This window comes from Dipodomys ordii, unplaced genomic scaffold (genome assembly GCF_000151885.1).
Source record: "Dipodomys ordii isolate 6190 unplaced genomic scaffold, Dord_2.0 Scaffold235, whole genome shotgun sequence".
Classification (NCBI taxonomy): domain Eukaryota; kingdom Metazoa; phylum Chordata; class Mammalia; order Rodentia; family Heteromyidae; genus Dipodomys; species Dipodomys ordii.
The window spans coordinates 1,284,745-1,299,921 of NW_012267451.1; the positions used below are offsets into that span (position 1 = coordinate 1,284,745).

Below are 15,177 nucleotides of genomic sequence, written 5' to 3' on the forward strand. Positions count from 1 at the left end.
AGGCTCTGCTTGGCCATTTGTGCACTCTGTATCTTTGACTTTCAATGATAAATAATGATCAATAACTATTGCTACAGCTTCTCATTTCGACAGATCTAGTTATTTTGGTGCCCTTGCATTTCTTCCAGAAAAAAATGCTAGATTCCTGTGGGAAACTGGAGCAGATTAATATTCTGCTCTACAACTCTTAAGGAAGGAAGCGTGAGAATGAGAGATTTTCTAAAAAAAAAAAACTACACTCAATAATATAGAAAATAGAAAATGTGTAAACTGCACAGTGTTTTGTACATCTCATTGTTACAATGGTCAACCTCTCTACCTATTACAGCATTTTCTTTTTCCCCTTTCCCTCCCAAAAATTAGAGAACTGTATATAGAAAATACAGAGTACCAGAATCAAATACAGTGAAAACAAGGGTTATACCGTGGAGGAAGAACATACAAAGAAAAAAAATCATATAGAACTTTACAACTTCAGCATCTTAAGGGTAAGTAATTGTGGAGGTTGGAGAGAAGGGATTGTAGGGGGAAAACAAAGGAAGAAGTAACAATGCTTGATACAAAATGTACTCATTACCATGTTCATGTACCTGGAACCCCTCCATACAGTATTTTTACAATAAAAAACATACAAAAAAAGAGAAACACAATAAAGAAAATCTGTGAAAAGAAATACAAAACCAGATCAGAGAATGGACTTGAGGTACCATAATGCAATCACGGAAACTTTCTACAACATAATGTTCATATACTAGTAGCCTTAGCAATATAGTGATGTACAAGCAGTAATATAGCATAGATATAAAGAGTAATTGAAACAGGAAAGAGAAAGGAAGAAGCACAGTACATAATATACTCATAAGGAAGAATGACAGCATAAAGGGCAGATTGCACTGGAAGAAGCATAATATATCCAAGTTAGAATGCAATTTAGGAGGACTTGTTGGGAATTTGCTATGACTCTAACATAAGCAGAGGAATGAATTAGAGTCAATACTTTGTTCAAACAATTCCTCAAATTAAACTAAGTTGTGATTGCCAAATTGGTACAGATTTCTCTCAAAGGCTCTATGCATTCTAAACAACACATGTTCAACTTAATTTGTATATCTTCTAGAACGTGATCTCTACATGAATCTGGACAGAGAATTTCTCTGAGGTCTTATCAAGATGATGTAGCACTTAGGGACAAAGATGCAGCCGAGGAGGCCTCCACTGTAGGCCAAGACAGAGAAGAACTCCACAGCCATCATGACTTTACCCTTGGCACTGTGGAGGACAGGCAGGAAGGTGAGCCACACACTGCAGAACAACAGCATGCTGAAAGTCAGAAACTTGGCCTCGTTGAAGGTGTCAGGGATGTTCCTGGCCAGGAAAGATACTGTGAAGCTGGCTAAGGCCAGGGCACCCACGTATCCCAAGACACAGTAGAAGGCACTGAAGGAGCCCATGTTGCATAGGATGATGATATGTCCATGTTCAGAGTGTGCATCTATGTCCACAAAGGGAGGAGAGGTTCCCAGTCAGAGGCCATAGAGAGTCACCTGGATGAGGGTGCAGATGGGGATGATGAGGTTAGGAGCCCAGGACACAAGCCACTGTCTCATGCATCTCCCTGGAACAGTGAGTGTGAAGGCCAGAACCACAGAGATGATCTTGTCCAGGACAGTAGAGACAGCCATGGTGAAGACCACTCTGAATATTTTGTGCTGGTGGAAGCAGGTGGCTGTGTGGGGATGGCCAAGGAAGAGCAAGGAGTAGAGGAAGCAGCAGATGAGGGAGATGAGCAGAATGTAGCTGAGGGCCCGGTTTTTGGCCTTGACAATAGGGGTGTCTTTGTGCTTGAGAAACACCCCCAAGAAGAACAGCTGTGAGTGCAGTGCAGCAGAGAGCCAAGCAGGACAGAAACCCGCCCAAGGGGTCTTCATAAGCTAGGAAGCTCTTAGTTTTTACCAGACGTTGGTTTCTCTCAGTGTTGGCAAACTGATATTCTGCACACCTCACACAGTGCTCCATGTCTGGTGAGGAGTGAGAATCATTCTTAGTCTGTGTTCAGAATTTCTCTTTCCTCTCATCTCTCTCCAATTAAGCAGCTCCTTTTCCCTGACACACCAGTTGACTTTTATGTGGTGATTGCCGGGTTTTCCCCCCCTTTATTCGTGGGAATTTGTTCCCAACATGAATGACCTTTCCATGCACCAACAGAGCTTTCAGTAAGTGATTTCTTTAGTTTTCTTAAAATTTGCATTTTCTGTTTGGTTATCAGACTGGTTGGGGGAAGTTTGGTTGCATCCACTAATATTCTCTGGATCTTCATTGTCCTCACCACAGCAGCTCTACTTTATTTCATGTTTTCTTGATGAATATTTTTCTTCCTTCCAAAGAGCAGAAAGGTTTCTGCCTGTCTTCAATTCTGCTCCCCTTTTCCAGGGCTGCCCCAACAACCCCACCATCACTGGGACTCCTCCAGTCATCACTGTTCCTCAGGGTCAATTGGGTGACCAAGAGTCCACACGAAGACACTAAAAGGCAATGTCTCCATCCGTAGGCAAAGGCCAAGGAACTTTGAATCAATTCTCTTTTTTGTACTTTTCAAAACAGGTCCAATGTTTGGACCTCCTTCAGGGCAACATTTCTTAGGATAGACATGCAGTTTCTGCTTCTGGGGTTATTTCATGTCAGTAAAGCTCTGGAAATGGTGAGGTGCTGGTCAGATCAGGAATAAGAGATCCATGACGTTTGATTTTTTTTTCCCTTTAACTAATGTAAGTAAGCCTCTGCCCTGCTGTCGTTATCTCAGCCTGTATCCTATATCATTTCCAGAAGTTTGGTTTCTATACTATGTTCTCTGCCATATTTTCAGGCTTATCTATTTTTCCCCTACTCATGCTTTCTTTTTCATTTTTAATATTTTTGTTGTAAGAATACTGTACAGAAGGGTTACAGTTACATGAGTAAGGTAATAAGTACATTATCTATCGAGCATTGTTGCCTCTTCTTTGTTTTTCCCCTATCATCTCTTCCTTAGCCACCTCCCCAAGTAAGTACTGCCTGCCTTTCCCCTACCCACCCCGCCCTGAAGTTGTAAAGTTTATTTTCAACATAGTGTCCTGTGCGTCTTATTGTTACAATGGCTGGACCTATATCCCTATTTAAGCATTTTGCTTTCTTCCCTACCTTCCCCAAATTAGAAATATATATATATACAAGATGGAGGACAGTGACATTAAATACAGTGAAAACAGGGGGTATACTGTGGTAGAGGAACATACCAAAGAAACAAAAAATCACTTAGTACATTATAAATATTAAAAACAATAGCAAGAAAGAAAAGACTATTTGTGCACTTTCTTGGGGTTCATTTCCCTTAACATCATCTTACATGATCATATATATACACAGCTTTTGACCTTTCTGCTTGCCCTAGACTTATACTAGTTATTTTAAATAAGGGAAACCATGGGACCTATGTTTCTTTGGGCCTATCTTGCTTCACTTAATGTAATTTTTTCCAAGTCTTTCCATTTTCTAACAAATGGGGTGATGCCATTCTTTCTGACGGAGGCATACAATTAAATTGTTTGTTTGTTTGTGTGTGTGTGTGTGTGTGTGTGTGTGTGTGTGTGTCTATCACATTTTCTTGATTCATTCATTTACTGAGGGGTAACTGGGTTGGTTCCATATCTTTGCTATGATAAATAATGCAATAATTCTGTGATAAACATCATTGTTCTGGTAGCTTTAGTAAGGTCTTGTTTGTGATCATTCAGGTAGATGCCCAAAAGTGGGATTGCTGGTTCATGGGGAGTTCTATGTAGAGTCTTTTGAGGAACCTCCATACTACTTTCCAAAGTGGTTGAACAAGTTTACACTCCCACCAACAATACAGTAAGGTTCCCTTTTGGCCACATCCCCTCCAGCATCTGTTGATATTAGATTTCTTGATTATAGACATTCTAACTGGGGTGAGGTGGAATCTCAATGTTGTTCTGATTTGCAATACTTTTGTAGCTAGAGAAATTGAGCATATCTTCGTATGTCTATTGTCCATTCTTATTTCCTCTTTATAGAAGTTTCTCTATGTCTTTAGCCCACTTATTTCCCATGCATTTTTTTGAGGATTTGTTGTTGGGGGATTTAATTTTTTGAGTACTAAGTATATTTTAGATATGAGACCCTTGTCTGTTGTATGGCTAGTGAGGATCTTCTCCCAATCTGTGCGCTTTTTCTATTGATCTTGCTGTTTATGTCCTTTGGTATGCAGAAGCTCTGCAGTTTCATGCAATCCCATTTTGTCCAATCTTTCTTTGATTTTTTGAGTTTCTGGGTCTCTATTAAGAAAATTTTGGCCTATGCCAAGATCATCTAGGGTTTCTCCTATTCCTTCCTATACTGTGTTCAGGGTGTAGGCTTTGATTCTGAGGTCTTTGATACATTTGGAGTTGATTTTGTTGCAAGGTGATATATAAGCATCTAGCTTAGTTTTCTAGGGGTGGTTAAGCAATTTTTCCAGGACCATTTACTGCTGAGGCTTTCTTTCTTCCATGCTATTTTTTTAGCTCCCTTGTCAAAAATTAGATGACTATAGGTCTGTGCGTTCATTTCTCTGTCTTCAGTTCTATTCCATTGGTCCTAAGGTATGATCTTGTGCCAATACTAAGCTGCTTTGATTACTATGGCTTTGCAGTTAGGTTTTTTGTTATTGATATTTCTCCAGCACTGAAAGGATCGTTTTTGCTATTTAAGGTCTTTTATTGTTCCATATGATTTTTTTGGATTGTTTCTTCTAGTTCATTGAAAAATGAGGTTGGAATATTGATAGGTATTACATTGAATTTGTTGATAGCCTTTGGAAGTATTGCCATTTTCACAATGTTATTCTCCCAATCCAGGAGATTGGGAGGTTTCTTCACTTCCTAAGTCTGCTTTAATTTCCATTTTAAGGTTTTTAAATTTTTCACCATAGAGGTGTTTCACTTGTTTAGTTAACTCCTATGTATTTTATTTTTTGTGTGGCTATTACAAAAGGAATGATTGCAGCCATGCTCTTTTCATACAGAAGAGCATACAGAAAGCCAATGAATTTCGAGAGTTAATTTTATACCTGATACTTTGCCAAAGTTTCAAATCAGCTGAAGCAATTTGGGAGTGGAGTCGATGGGATTCTTTTTTTATTTTTTGGTTGGTCATGGGGCTTGAACTCTGGGCCTGGGTGCTGTTCCTGAGCTCTTCAGCTCAAGGCAAGCCCTCTACCACTTGAGCCACAATGCCACTTTCAGTTTTCTAGTGATTTATTGGAGATAAGAGTCTCAGGGACTTTTCCTGCCCAGGCTGGCTTTGAATTGCTATCCTCAGACCTCAGCCTCCTGAGTAGCTGGAATTACAGGTGTGAACCACCAGCGCCTGGCTTCCATGGGATTCTTTAAATACAAGATCATGCCATCTGCAAAGAGGGGAGTTTTACTTCATCTTTCTCTATTTGGATCCCATTTATGTTTGCATCTTTTCTTATTGCTGTTGCTAGGCATTCTAATATGAAATTAAAGAGAAGTGGAGAGAGTGGACAGCCTGTGTCATTCCTGAGTTTAGACGAAATGGCTTTATCTTTTTGTCATTAAGTATAATGCTGGCTTGTAAGTTTGTCTAACACTGCCTTTATTATATTGAGGAATGTTCCATTGATTCCTAGTTTTTCTAGAGATTTCAACATAAATGGTGTTGAATCTTGTCAACTGATTTTTTTGCATCTATTAAGATAATCATTTGGTTCTTATCCTTACACTTGTTGATGTGATGAATTATATTAATTGATTTGCATATATGGAACCAGATTTGCATCCCTGAAATGAAGCCTGTTTGATCATGGTGTAAGATTGTTTTGATGAGTTGTTGAAGTGAGTTGGCCAAAATTTTCTTGAGAAGTTTTGCATCCATGTTCATCAGAGTAATGGATGTATAGTTCTCTTTTTCTCATGAGTGCCTGCCTGTTTTGGGGATGAGGGTTATGATGGCTTCATAGAAAGAGTTTAGTAGTATATTTTCACTTTCAATTTCATTGAAGAGTTGGAAGAGTATTAGTGTGAGATCTGCATTGAAGGCTGTTTAAAATTCCACTGTAAATCCATCTGGTCCTGGACTTTTCTGAGATGGGGGGTTTCTTATTGCTGTTTCTATATCAATGCTTGATATAGATCTGTTGAGTTGGTGTAATTCAACTTGGTTTAGATTCCACATGTCAATATTTGCTAACAAATCATCCATTTCCTCCAGATTCTCAAACTTATTCCTAGTCATAACTTTCAAAACTGGATTTGAAGTTTTTCATATGTTTTATACACATTTTGTTTCATGCATTTGAATGCAGGTGAACTCACTACTTTCAGATCTCCAGAAATCACTGTAAACTAGGAAGTCACAGATAAATCTTCTCAGACAGTTGTATGGAAACATTCTGTATGTGCTTTGTTTGAGAGAGGAATACTTTATGCCATGAAAGATTTGTGAGAGATACTGAAGCCAACTGAACATGGAGTGGAAGTGAGACAGATGGGGCTCATGTGTAAATCCAGAATTAGAAATGTACCTCTATGGGAGGTGAGAGATGTCAAAGATTTCTTCTGCATTTTCCACTCTCTAATTGAGCTCTCTCTGTGTGCACACACTCTCACACCCCTTTTCCCACATGCTCACACATGCTCTGGTATTCGGACTTGAACTCAAATTCTGATGGCTGTCACTTAGTATTGATTTCGGGCACTCTACTACTTGACCCACAGCTCTGCTACTAGCTTCTGAGTGAGATAACAATCTCAAAGACATTCCTACACAAAGCGACTTCAAAACATAATCCTCAGATCTCAGCCTCCTTAGTAGCCGTAATTAAATGCCTGAGCCACCAGTTCCCAATTAATATTTAGTATTCCTAACATTCTAGCTGTCAAGCCACAGAATTACATTGTACAAGAGCATATCAAAAACAATCTAGAATTGAGATTCTTTCTATGAGAATTTCCCCAAACTGATTATATTGAATCCTAGGAGAACTTATAGTTGTGGAACATTCTTGATTCATATTAGCATGTGATACCATCTGGCCTTTGAAATGTCTCAGCAGAATTAGACCAGTAGGCCTGGTCTGGCTTTGTGCCTATCTTTCAAGAAATTCCAGGCAGGCCTCAGTTTTCCTGAGTGTGTAGTGACTTCCACAATGTCACCACTAGAGGGAGCAAAGGCCTTGAGGGAAGTGAGCTGGTGAGGTGATAGACCTCTTCAGTAGTAGAGAAAACCAAAGGCAAGTTGGGTGACAAATACTCTGTGGTTTTAAAAACCTCAAAGAGACCCCAATGAGTGGTGGGTCCCAGCATGCCTCCTCCTGGGAACACGGAGACCCATATGTTTCATGCACAGGAATGACCATATGATGGGATTCTGTTTAGCAATTGCAAGATCTGTGTGCTGGAACAGGTCTTAGTCACAGCCATGGCCACTAGAACTCTATTACAACTGGAATACCAGCCAGCAGGGACACCAAAACAGCTGAAGATTAATGAGGTTTCCATCTAAAAGTAGGGACCCTTCACTTATGATCCTTGAATTTGATCACAGAAGAACAAATTCTAGACAAGTCACAATGGTAAGAAAATGTGGCAGAGCTTTACTGAGCAAAGATGCAAACAAGCAAGCAGGAAGAGAAACAGGAAACAGAAAGGCACAGACACACTGCAACTGAGGAGAGGCACATGGCTCTTGGGCTGCCAAGGGTATTCATATGAAGGCAGGAGGTCTGACTTCAAACTTACACAAACATAGCTGGCTCATCTTTGCTCTAATACTCCTGGTATTACACTTTCTGAGTTTCTGTATGTTTTGGACATTCTTTTCAGATAAGAAGGCATCCTTCCCTAAAAAAGATGATTACTCTTGCAGTGAGGAAGGCGTGCTGTTGTCTATGTTTTGGGTAGGACGTTGCTTATGTTTTGGGGGAGCATTTTTGGGGGAAGGTATCCTTGCTCCCAGACAACTGTTAATTCATATGATGAGAAATATATCCCTCAGTAAGAAATGTAACCTGTTGTCTCTCTCTGAAGCAAACTTAGTACTTCTGTGTTTCTACATCATATGTTTCAGAGTTGCCTTCACCAAGACTCATTTTTTCCCCTCAATTTATCCAACTTCATTTTCTGCTCAGTGACTTTGGTCCCTTAATCTTAAGGGATATAGGTGAATGAATGTGTCTCTATTTGCTGTGAGAATAACATACCTCATTTCTCCTTATCTATGCTACTCCATTTTCCTCTGAATGACTTAATTCCCTTAATATTAAGAGAAGTAGATAACAAGCTTTAAGCTTGAGTTTTTGAACTCCTGGCATGCATTAATCAGGCCTCATTTTCCCTAGTCTACCTTGCCACAGTACTACATCCTCAGTCCATTGCACCCAAGATCAGAACAGTGCTGGCTAAACAGTAAGATCCACCCAATTTGTGTGTAGTAGAAGTGTCCTCATGGGCCATGATGGCCACAATCATACACCATTAGTGATAGCTAGAATAGAACTGATTGTCTGGTAGAAGATGACTTTGCCAGGCACTGAGGTGATTACAGAGTTCTGCCAGAAGCTTGCATGGCTATGGAGTCATAGCACAGTTCTAGTGCTATCAATTGGCCCACACTAAGCTTTGGGACAATATCACCATCTTGCTTCCCTGTCCTACTCATGACAAGTGGGATGGAGAACTATGCTATGTCACATCAGCGTGGTAAGTTTTGTCAAGGCAGCCACAAGCTCTGCACCAGTAGATGACACCTGTAATCCCAGCTACTTAGAATGCTGACATCCAAGGATTGGGGATCAAAGCAAGCCTGGGCAGAAAATTCAATGAGACTTTTATCTCCACTAAAACATCAGAAAACTGGTGGTGGCACTATGGTCAATTAGTGGAGTACTAGCCTTGCCCTGAAGAATTCAGGGTCAGATCCAAGGCCTAGAGTTCAAGCCCCATATCCGACAAAAAAGGAAGCCATAAGGCCATTTTGGGGAAGACCACCATTCACTGAGGCTTAATATCCCATCCAGAAAGCCCTAACTGTCATGTGGATACAGTGAGGCCCACACTCCAGCTTGTGCTGCTGTAGACCAATGCACACTAGTTTCCTAGAGCAACCTAAGTTTCTGCCTGGTACCATCTTGAGCACTGTCCTTCTAGGGCAATGGTCCCTGAGATGATTCACTGAGCAACAAGACTGGGACTGACCAGATGACAACAGAGTCACATAGCAACAGTGGCTTCACAAGGCTAAACAGGAAGACAGGTGTCCGCCTACTCCATCCATGGTGGAAACTGATGCAAATGGCATTTGTTTCTGCCTCAGGGACCTTCTAACACCTCTTGAAAGCTTCTAATGGAAGCTGTGGTGATAGCATGCAAACAGTGCCTCTAATTTATACTGGATTTTTGGTCCAACCATGACATGCCTGACACAGAGTTCTAAACAAAACCAGACCCACTATTCTTGCCCTGCTCATTAGGAGGCTGTATTCCATACATGGTGTTGTTCACAAGATTGAGGAGGAAGGTTTTGGCAGTGTCTTTCTTCTCTGTCCTAAAACAGTTCCAGAGGCACAATCTAAATGTCTGTACCGAAGAGTAGAGACTATAAGCACTTCCCCAGCCCTGGTCTCTGTATATAGGGATGGTGCTGAGATTTAACTAATTCGCTTCCTCCCTGCAATGTAAGAGGGTTTCTGCCCATAATGAGCTACTATGGCTAGTGATGGGGAGGAACATGGAGATGGCTTCTTTTACCTATTCTCACACTACATTTTCTGTAGTTTTGTTATACTAGAGGAGTACTCTATGTCTGAGCCATCATCCCAGCCCTTCTTTGTTTTCTTTACATGCCTCACAAGGCAAGATTTACTTCTTTGCAGAAGGGTGCCCCATCAGCAAGAGTGTGGCAAGCAACCACAGAGACAAGGCAGCCTGTTTTCCTTTTTACTCCTAGCACAGCAGACCCTGCCTCTCTGCTCATATTGATTGTACTCAGGTGGACAATCAGCTCCCAATTTCAATTTTATTTCTTAAGAGTTTCTTCATATGCACAGCTAATTCAAAGTAGTTAATGGCTTGATATGTTACCTGGGCTTGCTCCAATGTCCCACACAACATTGTTTTTCACAAATCCATACGTGGCAGAGTGGAAAAGCCAGCTTGCTTATTCCCCCTTTCCCAACCTCTCTGCAATCTCAGAACAATCATCTTGAGTATGCTGATCAAAGCCGGTTCAGGAGCTCTTCAAATTGAAAGAACTTTTCTAAGACTCCAAATTATAATGTCATCTTGTTGGAAGATAGGATCTACACATACTACTGTGTATAGAGATAAGCATTTGATTCAACAAAGTCATGAGATTTGCAGTTAATCATTTGTAATTCACGTATACCTACCCAAATATTTCTGACCTTTTTGCAGGACCAACTTAAAGAAATACCAATTGCTTCTCACCCTGGTGCTTGCTGTGGAGGAGATCAACAAGAATCATCATCTGCTTCCCAACATGACTCTGGGGTTTGAGATCTATAGTGAACATTGCAAAGATACTGATATGTTAGAGGATCCTCTCATCTGGCTGTCTGGGAAGAATAAAAACAACCCTAATTATACCTGCAGAAGAGACAGCAAAGCTTTAGCAGCATTCACAGGAACCTCAAGCACATCTGTCGCAATTGGGACACTACTAGACCTCTACAAACTTCCACAGGTGAGGCTGGGAGAGGTGGGCAGATGTGAAGCCATGTCCACATGGACTCTGTTCTCCACAGGCTGAAAAAGAGGTGTTAGCACAAACCCTTCCAAATGCATGCTATTACAGGGAAAGGACTCCAAAAGTGGGTGGGACCTACACATTCTCTTTGCTGTAAAAATAAGTAAATAAAAGGAGAGATTGTAAGAGAGCAAAGGATAGCCCAAAGCTCTCAGCCTTATCCATATATGTCTACAATACCTTGGAACATGGGAGATAACTTTGCAAGTGGGATAAGCAAAATTTCTCTACCACCACTGCCAGTTGTTGTTTAGACTAATACTTGCCTATGACCATCATCTTCCTGCTGTTGTATTCATTTTTTTCCTGTAGTTCACCTTTGGGTCTTTTGATCCTCTCCTGAGTGACCATGGAAAGTTCAGTAGTGTCTATCAGATGGCTGCAAAGGACTCAGGTCTAGCTCTGGCCATGGTCTCCTTGATGCTTTATTTTAGATGGACCTGGGTGGGACTGTTTATCTCAGAAGACGACTACAGTGTGTTGTTCCTCTCAGAATTGAGAGAAGAGATGGGCAAGAATGGTATCTGTTTGGCCTTTGAGAACATGATAACTTACAAAGCCATTTCAGATATCTCAAATGATCTATCAATGCATCTCCAGCTAATGGAATCATCAACCAATGTGATTATCATTTATGGGGACAGTAAATTTCTATTAAGCTTTATTATTAAATTTGGGCACTTTTTAATTACAGGGAAAGTCTGGGTCATGAACTCACCCTATGAGGACGTGACCATTGGTAAAAGATATTTTCTGATCAACTCCTTCCATGCACCTCTCATCTTCTCTCACCATCTTAGAAACACTTCTGGGTTCACCAATTTTATTCTGACAGATACATTGTCCAAGAACTCAGGAGTGGATTCCCTTTCCAGGGCATGGATTCAGTCTGTTTATTGCCTTCTGATTAAGTCTGACTGCAGAGACTTGGGACACTGTTCATACAATGCCACACTGGATTGGTTGCTTAGGCACATTTTTGACATGACCATGTCAGACGAGAGTTACAACATCTACAATGCTGTGTATGCTTTGGCACATGCCCTCCACCAGAGGTTTCTTCATCACACAGAAGAACCACAACGGGACAATATGCAACCAAGAGCATTTCTCTCTTCACAGGTAATGGCTTTGCTTTTGGGTGACCTACTCTAGGCATGCAGACTTTCTATAGAAGCTTTCATAGCAGATAGAACTAGGTGAACTGGCTCCATTTTGGATAGTACAAGAGACAGTGGGCCTGTCATCCTGTCCATGAAATGACTGTAGAGCTATGAAGACAATGTTCTTGAAGAAAGCTGCATCCCTGACAAGGAAGTGCTGTGTCTTCTGTCCCCATCTTCACTATGTGTGGAAAAAGCCATACCTTCTTCAATAGCATATATCCAAATTCTCCTTGTACCTTTTTAAAATGACAGATCAATTGTGATTAGTTCTTGAAAACCTACGATTGTCTGGACATAAGTGGCTCACACCTGTGGCTAACTCCTGACTACAATTAACCCCCAAAAAGCAAGAGGTGGAGCTGTGGCTCAATGGATAGAATGCTTACTTTGAAAAGAAAAAAAAAAACCTCAAGTTGAGGACCTAAGCCTGAGGTCGAGCCACAGGACAGGCACACACACACACACACACACACACACACACACACACACTCTGAACTAAGTCTTGCTTCATTTAATCTTTCGTAGTTATCATAAATATTCTATGATTCTACTTACATATTTTTCAGACTGACTCTCTTATCACAAACATAATATAAATGATTGGAATGCACTTTAGAGAGGTGGTTGAGGTCTGTCACATGATAATTCATTATTTGGTTGGATGTGGCTAGAGTTTTACTCCCTTTAAATTGAGTTTCTGCATCCCATCCTGGATAACCAGGTTTTAGAACTTGGTAACACTTTCTTCTGCTGTGAGCCTGCATTGATACAGTTGGTTGGATTTGTTTGGTGTGTGTGAATCAACTGGTGGGAATGAAGACTAATCTGTGTGCTTCCACTGTTCTGAGGTTCCATGATAAGTCCGGGAAGCACTTCATCATACTGTAATGTATCCATTTTAGCTGCATCCCTTTTTGAGGAAGATCCAATTTACCAATCCTGTTGGAGACCAAGTGGTTTTGAATGAGGAAAGGAAATTGGAGGCAGAGTATGACATTATAAGTGTTTGGAATTTTTCTGAAGGTCTGAGACAAAGGGTGAAAGTTGGCGAGTCTTCTCCATCTAGGCCACATGGGCAACTGACTTTGTTTGAAAATCTGATGGAGTGGCCCATAGGAATTACCAAGGTGGGTCATTTCTACTTTTTTACTCTTTCCTTTTTTTAAAAGGAAAGAACAACTATGAAGTAGTTGTTGAAAGAGCTTATATTTCTCTTAGTCAGGTCATGAGTACAATGCTTGTAGACAATGTCACCACATCCTTATTTCTCCCCCAGAGGTGGTTGTTTCTAACCATAATGTCATGTTATGATCCATGCATAAACAATGAGCTTTTCCTGTTTGAAATGTTGTTCACTAAAATTATGACTCAGTGGTATACATTTCACCACTTCTTGTTTCTGGAAATTTCTTACTAATAGATTCATGGAAGGCATAGGGGAATATTTTATTACCATTATGTTGTTATGTTGTCCTATGTTTGCATATTGAATATCATAAAAGGTGAATGACACCTGTGAATCATCATTCCAGCACTGTGACAAAATATCTGAGAGAACCAAATTAGAAGGCAGAAGAGCTTGCTTTGCTTCTGCCTGGAAATTTCAGACCATGGTTGGGTAGATGTTGCTTTTGAGTCTGTGCTAAGACAGGAGGCAATGAAAGGAGCATCTGCCAGTGTAGTTCACCTACCTCATAACAGCTGGGAAGCCAAGAGAGATGTGAATGACCCTGGGTACAGCAGCTCCTCCAAAGCAATTAGCCATGCTTTAGAGTGTAGGTTTGAAGTTTCCCTGAGTTATTTCCTCTCATGCTCTTATTCATCTGTTCACAGATGAATAAGAGAGAAAACACATCACCTGAATTCAAAAATGGGATGCAAGATTTAACTCCCAATTCCTAATTTCCTAGAATTAACATTCAGTTCTTAATGGCTCCATGACTTCCCAATAGCATGGAGACAGGGTGTCGAGGACCCACATTTTCTTCAGGTCATGTTGGATGAAACTATAAGAAAGCTCAATCAATTCACTGGCTGTATGTATATAAAGATTATGTGTTTTAATGAACTTATCCTCCAAATCACTGGAGTGTCTGGGATATCAGGAAAAATATGAATAGTCACTAACCTTCATCTGAATGTTCTCAGACTCCTCAGTCTGTCTGCACTGAGAGCTGTGGTCCTGGATTCAGGAAGATCTCTCTGGAGGGAAATGCTACCTGTTGCTTTGACTGCACTCCTTGCCCAGAGAATGAGATTTCTAATGTGACAGGTGAGTCTGGCAGTGATAGAGAAATTCCCATCCCTCCTTCCTAATCTTCACTCCATGTAAGCCAGTGGAGTGATCTACAGTAGAAAAGCAGAGAAACACATGCACCTTCATGCAGAGTTCCATGGCTACCAATAACCATGCTGCTCCTTAGAAGGAACAGCACACTGCCCCTCCATTATATCTCTGATTGTATTTTCTAATCTATTACAAGATTTATCTTGAGAATAAACCTGTTCCCCCCTCCTCATCCCATGTTTTTTTTTATTTAAAGAAAGTGTAAAAAAAAAGAAAACATCAAAGATCAAATGCTGACGTTTGAAATGATGTGCAAATCATTATGGAATTTTGGATCTAACATAGCCTTTCATTTCTGATTGACCTTTGCTGCTTTTTCTAGTTAAATTTTATTTTCTATTTATCATATACTAATAATACAAGGGGCTTTGTTATGATCACTTCATATCTGACACTGGCACTAGGCAGACTAGCAATCACTCAAATATAATTGATTCAGTAGTAGTTTACAATTTCCATTTCATTTCTCATCTCCCTCTCCCAGCTGATCTTTCCCAGAACCCCTTAAATCAGTGGAGGATCATTGTTCTTGACACAGATCAAACGCTCAGGAAGTTTGTATTTGTTGTAAGGAGTAGGCTGAGGTTTGGATTCGACCCTCTTGTTAAAAATGGATCGATTGGGCTGATTCTCTATTCTCCATAATTCCTTGAATGAGTAGCAATGAGTCAGAGTGGTATGACCTGCCAAGAATGCAACACATAATGCTAGGTATTTATATATTACACCTGTAATCCAAGCGACTCAGGCAGTTGAGATATTAGGATGGAGCTTAGATGCAATGATGGGCAGGAAACTCATTAAGATTCATTTCCTCAATTAAGCAACAAAAAAGGTGAA

The 15,177-nt window shown here is 40.5% G+C and overlaps 1 protein-coding gene across 1 annotated transcript in view; it reads left to right on the forward strand.

Annotated features, from left to right (window-relative positions):
- The first annotated feature begins 1,469 nt into the window (after positions 1 to 1,469).
- The window catches only part of LOC106000723 (vomeronasal type-2 receptor 116-like), a 16,576-nt gene continuing 2,868 nt past the window's right edge, over positions 1,470 to 15,177 (forward strand). Inside the window, 5 exon segments of the mRNA XM_013036000.1 lie at positions 1,470 to 1,870; positions 10,473 to 10,761; positions 11,137 to 11,946; positions 12,893 to 13,117; positions 14,139 to 14,262. Of these exon segments, the coding sequence (XP_012891454.1) occupies positions 1,470 to 1,870; positions 10,473 to 10,761; positions 11,137 to 11,946; positions 12,893 to 13,117; positions 14,139 to 14,262 (1,849 nt within the window).